This window comes from Thalassophryne amazonica, chromosome 20 (assembly GCF_902500255.1).
Source record: "Thalassophryne amazonica chromosome 20, fThaAma1.1, whole genome shotgun sequence".
Lineage (NCBI taxonomy): Eukaryota > Metazoa > Chordata > Actinopteri > Batrachoidiformes > Batrachoididae > Thalassophryne > Thalassophryne amazonica.
The window spans coordinates 5,661,328-5,671,887 of NC_047122.1; the positions used below are offsets into that span (position 1 = coordinate 5,661,328).

Genomic DNA, 10,560 nt, shown 5'->3' on the forward strand with positions numbered 1-10,560 from the left:
CGTCACCCGACGGAACTGTTTTGAGTTTCTTTGTGGTCACATAAGTGCCCCTGGACTCGCATCTGTATAATATTCAAAATACAGTTTGAAAGGAAGAGGTTAAAGGGAAAAGCAGGAGGGAGGAGGTTCTCTATTCTAGACTGAGACGAGGCCATACGTGCCTGAGGGAAACACTGTTTTTGATGATGGGGACAGTGGAGTCAGATCTTTGTGATGAATGCAGAGTTACAGAGAGTGTACGGCATGTGTTACTAGAGTGTAAGAAATATGAGGCACAGAGAAGGATATTGAAGACTCGACTGTGTGAACTGGAGAGGGGATGGGATATGCAGGGCATTCCAGGTAAAGGTGATAGTAAATGTTCCCTTACGAAAAAGTTCAATAGGTTTCTATAGGATTCTGCAGAGGTCTTATAGCTTTCTATATAACACCTATAGACACGCGACCTACAGGGGTCTTGGCCTATAGAGACCGACAGCATTCTACAGACATAAGGACCTATAGGCACCATTGCCTATAGAAGCCTATAGGGTTCTATAGACATGCCAGCATATAGAAACACCATATTAATCAATTCTGGCATTTTACTCAAATTTAGCCAATAAATTATCTGATAGAAAAAAAAATGTGGAATTTGGATGAAAAAAGATTGTTTTATTTTGTCTGCATATTTTTATGCAAGATAATGTTGCCACTGTACTAGCAAGGAGACATTACTTTTTGTTCACTTGTAACTATAATATATTTGAGAAGTGTGTATATACACATCACACTTATACACAAGCAGATATAAAAGGCAAAGTATAAAAAAGTTACACATTATTACAAATTCAACAATATGTTTTATTACAAATTCAAAATTATTAAATGTATATACTCGTACATAATCACATATATCATCTTCTTTGTAGAACCATGGAACTTGGAAACTGCAGTCTCATCAAACACAAGTATAGTTGTACACATCCAAACACGTCAGCATTAATGCAGTTTGCTTCAAATGGTTACTATAACATCTGTAAATGAAACTACACATGCATCAGTTCAACTCGTACGCCAGTGTATATATGCCATGCAAATAATTTCAGTAAGTGTATACAATACTGTAGGACCGTTTATATCCTATATGCCAGAGGTGGTACGAAGTCACTAGCAAGTCATGGATTGGCAAGTCACAAGTCTCAAGTCAGCTTGCAAACAATTGGTGGTCATTATGACTTGAGACTTGCCAATCCATGACTTGCTAGTGACTTCGTCCCATATTCATGCATATAGTTTCAGTAACCATTTGAAACTATCTGCTAAAATAATGTTCCTACACATGAATGTTTTGCATGTTAGAACTTTGCCTTTTGATTTTGTCACGTATAAATTTTATTTGATATTTTTAGTGAAATCCATATTTTAGCTGTTCTAGTAGTTGTACGCTTATATGTGAATTTGAGCATACACATTTACATTTTTCAGTCACACATTAACAAAAGTCTATTCGTGTGCAGAATTTCTGCTGGTCAAAATTTACCAGTCCTGGGCTATATCATTTATCTCAGTCCATGACAAATGCATACTGTATTTCTTCTATTAGAAGCAAACCACTAGAAGCGCATCTCAACCAAAAATTCCATTCTTTAAGTACAGAATTGTTAAAATATTACTTATTTTGACCATAGAAACCCCTCTGTCACATGCGCTTCTGATTGAAAAATACAACACATGTATTTGACATTCTGCAAACATCTGTGTTCACAGAGCTTTAGGATTTCTGTAAGCTAACCTTTTGGGTTCTGTTAGTCTTATGTACTTTTGTAATAATGTAATGACAAAATCTATTAAAACAATTTCACAGGTTGTCCTATACAATTCCATAGACAGACCTGGAGAATTCTATAGGCTGTACTATAGGATTCTATAGAGGGCCACGTTCTGCTAACATGTAAAATATTCATGTGCAACCATCAATTCACAACTTAATCCCAGTAGAACTGAGAAGGCAGTGGGTACAGGTAAGATGAAACATTAGATTTCATAAAAATACATTTTTGCAGGATGTCTCCTGGATAAATACAAATATGTGGGTTATCTGCATGTTGGTCAATATTTACAAGAAAGTCAGTTGAACAGCCGAGCCTTGCATCAACAATTGATGGTCTTCGTGTAATGCTGAATGGCTTTACTAGTATGATATTTGCTTTATCACACAAACAAAAAACATCATCACTCATGCAGTGTGGTCCCAACTTAACACAGAGAGAAGTTTCAATTCTTCCATATTTATACACACGAGTAAATGCAACATAGCAGTTGCAATGCCGAGCAGATCAAAAATAGTCACTGCTGGCATACAGCAGGTGGTGAAAAATAAATCTCTTGTATACAATGGCGGAAGTGTGCACTTGGTTCCCTGTCAGTCTGCTTGCAGCCAGTAACTTTGATGGAGGCAGGATAACTTGCTCTCCTTTGCCAAGAGCACGCAAATTATTTGAAAACACGTTTGTGCATTTTGATTTAGTGTGTCTGCAGGCCAATGAGGTATACAGGACAGACACATCAGTGTTCTCCTCCATGCAATTAACTGCTAACTCTGTCATAACCTTCATGAGAGAGAATGTCTCACAAATCTGCAAACCAACTTCCTGGGTACTGTGGAAACATCTAATCAAAGTCCTGTTGTATCCCTCAAAAACAAAAGGTGGAAGTTGCCCATAAAGGGCCAGTGCTGATAACTGACTGGGCAAAATGAATCAAAGAGTGGACACTGAAAGTGCAATGTCTTATTCTATACAACTGCTCAGTCATTAGAACAAACATCCTGAGGCAAGTGTTGCTCTCACGAACCTTGCTTTCAAAAACAGTCTCCCTCATGAGGTCATAAATACCAAATACAAATAAGAACCAGTGTTTCATATACACGGCAGGTAAAAGTTCCTGAAATACCACCAAAGAATAGAACGGGAGAGCTCACCATTCAGATACCTTTCAATACTACTGCGTTTTGAGAGGCCTGGGGCATCTGGTTATTTCACTTCAAGGTGCTATATCCTGCAGTCTTTATAAAGGTATACCATGAACAATGTCATTTATGTTAGTTTCTCTCAAGAGTTCATCAATATTTCGATTTTCAAGGGCAGCTGCCACTTCTGGTACTTTCGTCATTCTTTGCAGCTATGTTTCGACGGGCATCCTGAGAAAAAAAACTACCTTCTGCATGTGAGATGTCTGCACTGAATTCATTGCCACAGTTTGTACAATTCCTTGACAATTTCTCGGGGCCAAGATATGCAGTGCACTCCATACAATAACAGTGAACCTGAAATTGAAAAAGAAGAATGGTATGAATATAAGAACATTGAAACCTGCTAGAGCATGGTCGTTTTTTTTAATGCACAACAGAAACTTGAGCAACACTGATTATCAATGATAAGCAATCTGTACCCCCCCCCCTCCAAAAAAAAAACAAAACACACCAACAAGAACATGATTTACTAGCATACCATGGCAAATTAGAACAGCACAGACTAATGCTCCATTTACACATAACGACAAGTCACGAATGCCACGAAGTATACATTCTTGGCTGCTGATCAATTTAAGAATGTCAGGAATGTGCCAAGAATTAAGCAAATATGACATTCGTAACGCGTCCTACCTACCTATGTGTAAATGCAGCATAACTCCCTTATATGAAACACATTGGTCAGTACAGGTGATGACTGAATACAAAATAAACATACCTCATACATTGAATCTTCAACACTCTTGTACAGCAAACACTTTGATGTAGGAACACTGTTTGGACAGTGTATATTCATCAAAGAAAGAAGATCATCCAAAGAACTATCAGAAAGACCATGCCGCAAGACATAAGACACTATCAGCAGTAGACTGTGACTTGGTGATGGGTGCATCTGGATAAATTGGAAGATTTCCATCTTCAAGGCTGAATCCCTAAAAAAGGCAAAAAAAACAAAAAACAAAAAAAAACAAAACAAAACACACACACACACACACACACAAAAAAAAAAAAAACAGTGAGCATCAGCAAGGTGTAACATTAGTCACGAGGCTGATATCAGAAAGAGCCTTAGATAAACATGTGGCTGCATGGACTGTTTCTAGTTGGTTGAGCCATAATTTTTTATTATATGAACATTAATTCTGACACTATTAGATAGGCGAGCAGTGACCACTCACTGGTTACGACTATGCATATATTGTCATCATGTATGAAGAACGGTCTCACAAATATATTTGCAAATAATAGAAATTTGCACATAAACAAGACTTATAAAGGACCACCCAGGAACATGCTCAGATAATAAGACAGGATTCTGATTTGCAAATTTGGAGAGGTCAAAAATATGAAAAGCTCAAGAACGGACAGACACTTATGAGGAAAGTCAACATATCAGTTTTGTAACAGAGCTAAAAAGATGTTTTCATATCAATATATACATACCGTATTTCCTCTATTAGAAGTGCATACGCTTATGTAAATGACAGATGTGTTTCTATGGTCAAAATAAAATAAGTATAAATATTTTAAAAGTCTTGTATACAAAGAATGAAATTTTTGGCCCAAGGTGCACTTCTAATAGAGGAAATATGGTACATGTACGTTTGAAGTAAGAAAATATTTTAATCTGTTTTTCTTTTGTTAAGGTTAAGGTCATGAAATAAGTAGACAATTCATACGGTTACAGTGCATAGAAAAACCAAACACCATGTTTACTCTATTAGAAGGGCATGTGCTTATGTAAATGACAGAAGCAATTTTATGGTCAAAATAAGTCATATGTTAACATTTCTATATGCAATAAATGCAATGTTTGGTTTAAGTGTACTTCTATTTATTTCTATAATAGAGGAAATATGGTACATAAATTGGTCTCATTCATGATCCTGACTTACCCGGTAATTATCATCTGGTTCATCTCGTTCCTCCCCATCACCATGCTGAAAATCATCATCTTCATCATCTCCTCCAGAGTCAACTCCATTGTCATGCCAATCTTCATCATCCCCCTGATCCATTTCTTCATTTTGTCCAGAGTCTCCACCCTGTTCTTGCCCCAAATCATCCTCGCCTTCCTTGTTGCCATCAATATGCCAAGTGTTATCATCTTCAACGTTACGATCAGATCCATCATCACCATACCACGTCTGCTGAATCTGCTTGGTCTACTTCATTGTGAACATCACCCTCGGTTCCATTGTCCACTAGATCATCCTGTTCTAAAACCACCCCACCATCTTGAGAACTACTATGTTGAAACACAGCTCCTTCATTGGTAAGTCAGTTTCAGGTTGTTCAACATCAGTGCCACAGTGGTTACAATCAATTCCTTTGTCAGTCTTTGGATGCTCCTAGGGAAAAAAATATAGGATACATGCACCTTTAGCAACATGAATTTCAAGTATGCACAGAAGTGGCATTTAATATTTTTAATCTTGATTGATGTTTAAAAGCCAATATCATACTCTGATATCTATATCCTGATCATATGTAAAAACATTATGCTTCTTCTACAAAAATCTGTTATCTTAGGAACGGATCACTAGCTCTTGGGAGGGGGTGTGGTCAAGGAAGGAATTTTTTTCATATAAATCCAAATTCCTTTTTATGTTTTACACTGAATATTTTGCTATTATATTATTTGTTATATACAAAATGCAACTTTTATTCCCTTTTCCTCAGATACTGTATTTTCTCTTCGAAGCTCAGGTGATATCTACATGTTCATGGTAACAATAGGTCATATTTTTAACATTGGCACTGTATTGTCTGATGCAATCCCTACACAACAATACTAGAAAATGCATTCCCCCTAGATAACCCATGTAGAATATAGCGTGAAACTAAAAGGTCATTGAATGGATTGTAGAACCATTAACATACATCTGTAACTTATCATTTCAAACCCGTAAATTTCCCAATCAAATGAAAATAGCTAAGGTTGTGCCGCTGTATAAGACTGGGGATAGACACCACTTCACAAATTATAGACCTGTTTCTTTGCTTCCACAATTTTCCAAATTATTAGAAAAGTTATTCAATAATAGATTAGACAAATTCATAAATAAACATAAATTACTTACTGATAGTCAATATGGATTCAGAGCACATAGTTCAACATCACTTGCATTAATAGAATCAGTTGAGGAGATTACAAACGCCATAGACCACAAATTACATTCAGTTGGAATATTTATAGACCTTAAAAAGGCTTTTGATACAATCAATCATGACATATTAATCAGTAAACTTGAACAGTATGGGATTAGGGGGTTGGTGTTGCACTGGGTGAGAAGCTACTTAAGTAACAGAAAACAGTTTGTGAAGTTGGGGGAATATACATCATCATGGGTCCAAAACTGTTTCTAATTTATATAAATGATATTGTCAATGTTTCCAAAATATTAAAATTAGTATTATTTGCAGATGACACAAGCATTTTTTGTTCAGGGGGGGATTTGCAGGAGTTACTGAGGAGGATCAGTATAGAAATGGGAAAATTGAAAATATGGTTTGACAGAAACAAATTATCATTAAACTTAAGTAAAACAAAATACATGTTATTTGGCTATTGTAATACAGACATACAGGTTCAGTTACAAGTCGAGGGGGTAGACATTGAAAGGGTACATGAAAATAAGTTTCTGGGGGTGATAATAGATGATAAGATAAACTGGAAGACTCATATAAAACATATACAAAGTAAACTGTCAAGAAGCATTTCAGTTCTAAACAAAGCGAAACATATTCTGGACCACAACTCACTCCGCATTCTTTACTGCTCACTGGTTTTACCATATTTACAGTACTGTGCAGAGAGAGGTATGGGGTAATACTTATAAACAACACAATCACTATCAGTAATGCAGAAAAGAGCTATAAGAATTATTCATAATACTGGCTATAGAGATCATACAAATCCACTATTTTTACAATCCAAATTCTTAAAATTCACAGACTTGGTTCATTTTCAAACAGTACAAATCAAATCGTGTATAAAGCAATAAACAATTTACTTCCAGCAAATATTAAAAATATGTTTTTTTAACAGATCAGGGGATTACAGTCTGAGGGGGAAATTTAATTTAAAAGGTTTCTGTATTTCTGTCTGTGGGTTGAGGATGTGGAACAGATTGGGAGTGGGGCTCAAGCAATGTCCAAGCATGAACCAGTTCAAACAGCGGTACAAAAATATGTTTTTTTCTAGGTATAGGGAGGAGGAAGGGTAATGAGGGTTAGGGTGTTTTTGTTTTTTGCTTCGGCTTGTAAATATATAGTATTTTGTATGTAAGTAGGTATGTGTAGGTGTATATTTATGTTTGTGTATATATATACACTCAACAAAAATATAAACGCAACACTTTTGGTTTTGCTCCCATTTTGTATGAGATGAACTCAAAGATCTAAAACTTTTTCCATATACACAATATCACCATTTCCCTCAAATATTGTTCACAAACCAGTCTAAATCTGTGATAGTGAGCACTTCTCCTTTGCTGAGATAATCCATCCCACCTCACAGGTGTGCCATATCAAGATGCTGATTAGACACCATAATTAGTGCACAGGTGTGCCTTAGACTGCCCACAATAAAAGGCCACCCTGAAAGGTGCAGTTTTATCACACAGCACAATGCCACAGATGTCGCAAGATTTGAGGGAGCGTGCAATTGGCATGCTGACAGCAGGAATGTCAACCAGAGCTGTTGCTCGTGTATTGAATGTTCATTTCTCTACCATAAGCCGTCTCCAAAGGCGTTTCAGAGAATTTGGCAGTACATCCAACCAGCCTCACAACCACAGACTACGTTGTCCTCATCTGAGTCTCGACCTGACTCCAGTTCGTCGTCATAACCAACTTGAGTGGGCAAATGCTCACATTCACTGGCGTTTGGCACGTTGGAGAGGTGTTCTCTTCACGGATGAATCCCGGTTCACACTGTTCAGGGCAGATGGCAGACAGCGTGTGTGGCGTCATGTGGGTGAGCGGTTTTCTGATGTCAATGTTGTGGATCAAGTGGCCCATGGTGGCGGTGGGGTTATGGTATGGGCAGGCGTCTGTTATGGACAAAGAACACAGGTGCATTTTATTGATGGCATTTTGAATGCACAGAGATACCGTGACAAGATCCTGAGGCCCATTGTTGTGCCATACATCCAAGAACATCACCTCATGTTGCAGCAGGATAATGCACGGCCCCATGTTGCAAGGATCTGTACACAATTCTTGGAAGCTGAAAATGTCCCAGTTCTTGCATGGCCGGCATACTCACCGGACATGTCATCCATTGAGCATGTTTGGGATGCTCTGGACCGGTGTATACGACAGCGTGTACCAGTTCCTGCCAATATCCAGCAACTTCACACAGCCATTGAAGAGGAGTGGACCAACATTCCACAGGCCACAATTGACAACCTGATCAACTCTATGCGAAGGAGATGTGTTGCACTGCATGAGGCAAATGGTGGTCACACCAGATACTGACTGGTATCCCCCCCCCCCAATAAAACAAAACTGCACCTTTCAGAGTGGCCTTTTATTGTGGGCAGTCTAAGGCACACCTGTGCACTAATCATGGTGTCTAATCAGCATCTTGATATGGCACACCTGTGAGGTGGGATGGATTATCTCAGCAAAGGACAAGTGCTCACTATCACAGATTTGGACTGGTTTGTGAACAATATTTGAGGGAAATGGTGCTATTGTGTATGTGGAAAAAGTTTTAGATCTTTGAGTTCATCTCATACAAAATGGGAGCAAAACCAAAAGTGTTGCATTTATATTTTTGTTGAGTGTATATATATATATTGATATCGGTTTAGGTGTGTAGGAATCTATGTGTATATGTGGCAAAGGGTATTACTGGTTGTGGGGAAGAAGGGGTAGGGATATATATAAGCTTATGCTTCACCCTACCCCTTTTCGGACATGTTGGGTACACAGTAGGAACTTTTTTGTTGTTGTCTTTACTGATCTATCTTGTAATTGTTGTTGTATCAAATGTTCGAAATAAACAGTTTTCATTCAGTTTTCATTCATTCAAAAGGGCGCTACAACTACTTATCTTAAACTTCAAATACTGTATTTGCTCTATCAGAAGTGCACCTAAACCAAACACTGCATTTACTGTATACAGAAATGTTAATGTCTTATTTTTACCAAAAGTGTATCATGTAAGTGCATGCACTTCTAATAGAGCATATACGGTGCAGATAAAATTGAAACAAAAATACTGCAAGCCGAAGGCAGTCTGACTCCAAATTATTTTAAGTGCTTTATTGCGCTCATTTTTTTTTTGAAGATTATTTCTCCATATTATGTTTTCTTTTGGGCAGCACGGTGACTTAGTGGTTAGCACTGTTGCCTCACAGCGAGTAGGTTGTGGGTTCAATTCCAGGGGCCTTTCTGTGTGGAGTTTGCATGTTCTCCCCATGTTTGCGTGGGTTTCCTCCTGGTGCTCCGGTTTCCTCCCACATCCAAAGACATGCGGGTTAGGTGGATTGGACTCTTTAACAAAATTGTCCTTAGGTGGGTGTGTCTGTGTTTGTTTGTGGCCCTGCGACACACTGGCATCCTGTCCTGGGTGTACCCCACCTCATGCCCTATGACTGCTGGGATAAGCTCCAGCCCCCCGCAGACCCTTGATTCGACTAAGCGGTAGACGATGGATGGATGTTTTTTGTGAACCCTCATGATCAAATGGTCTGGCCCTTAGTTTGATTATAATGGTGTGCCTTTATGTTACATGTGTTTTTCTTCGTGAAAGAAATCTTAATATTTTCGCATGCCTCGCTCTGTTAGTCTCTTATTTTTTTAATACGCCCCCCAGCAATGCTACAATACTTTTGGAGTCGTCCCCCCCCCCCCCCCCAACCCCCCAACCCCCCAACCCGATTGTTAGCGACCCAGTCTAAACAATAAACACAAGGCAAAACGGATCTCTTTTGTACTTACGGGAGCAGCCGACTGTGAAGAGTTGGAATCAATGGTTTCACCACCTACAATTCTTCTGCTCTTTCGTCGACTGCATCTCGTTTGTTTTGGAAGAGATATATCGGGATTAATCCCACGTTGTCTGTAACGTTGTAGAAGAATGTCAACCCAAATATGGCCGTCGGGTTGTTGTTGTTGTTCTTCTTCTTCGTCGTCGTCGTCGTCTTTGTGTTTAAAGGCGGTTGGCAACCGCCACCAACTGGACTGCAGTGTTGGTCAGGAGAGGCCGTCTGGTGATGTGCGCATGCGTACAACAGAACAGCGCCCGCAATGATTCAAAATAAATAGATTTTTTAAAATAAATAAAACTAAAATTTAAAATAAAATTAACCTTTCAGTTTTCTTTATAAAAACATCTAAAACTTAGATCAATGTGAACAAATAAACACGTGTAAGTCATGAATCTGTGTCCGGGTCATAGGTCGTTATATCCCATGATGCCACGCGCCCATAGGATCGCGCTATTTCAAAATGAGGCTGTTTTTGGAAAAGGACCGCGTTATTTTTGTCTGTTCCTTTTATTTCACATTTACGCTTGTATTATGATGAAATAC

The 10,560-nt window shown here is 38.4% G+C and overlaps 1 protein-coding gene across 1 annotated transcript; it reads right to left on the bottom strand.

Moving 5' to 3' along the window:
• Window positions 1–516: 516 nt before the first annotated feature.
• Window positions 517–10,175, bottom strand: LOC117502485. Its single transcript, XM_034161537.1, has 4 exons — window positions 9,968–10,175; window positions 4,909–5,364; window positions 3,732–3,945; window positions 517–3,307 (listed from the first exon to the last, which is right to left on the bottom strand). The coding sequence occupies exons 2-4, from the start codon at window positions 5,151–5,153 to the stop codon at window positions 3,119–3,121; spliced, it is 648 nt and encodes a 215-aa protein (XP_034017428.1). The 5' UTR covers window positions 5,154–5,364; window positions 9,968–10,175; the 3' UTR covers window positions 517–3,118.
• Window positions 10,176–10,560: the final 385 nt, after the last annotated feature.

Coding starts and splice junctions, on each gene's coding strand:
- LOC117502485 (XM_034161537.1), bottom strand. CDS start 5,153: ATGGTGATGATGGATCTGATCGTAACGTTGAAGATGATAACACTTGGC. Junction 3,946..4,908: donor AACCAGATGATAATTACCGG/GTAAGTCAGGAT, acceptor TGCCTTTTTTAG/GGATTCAGCCTTGAAGATGG. Junction 3,308..3,731: donor TTGAAGATTCAATGTATGAG/GTATGTTTATTT, acceptor TTTCAATTTCAG/GTTCACTGTTATTGTATGGA.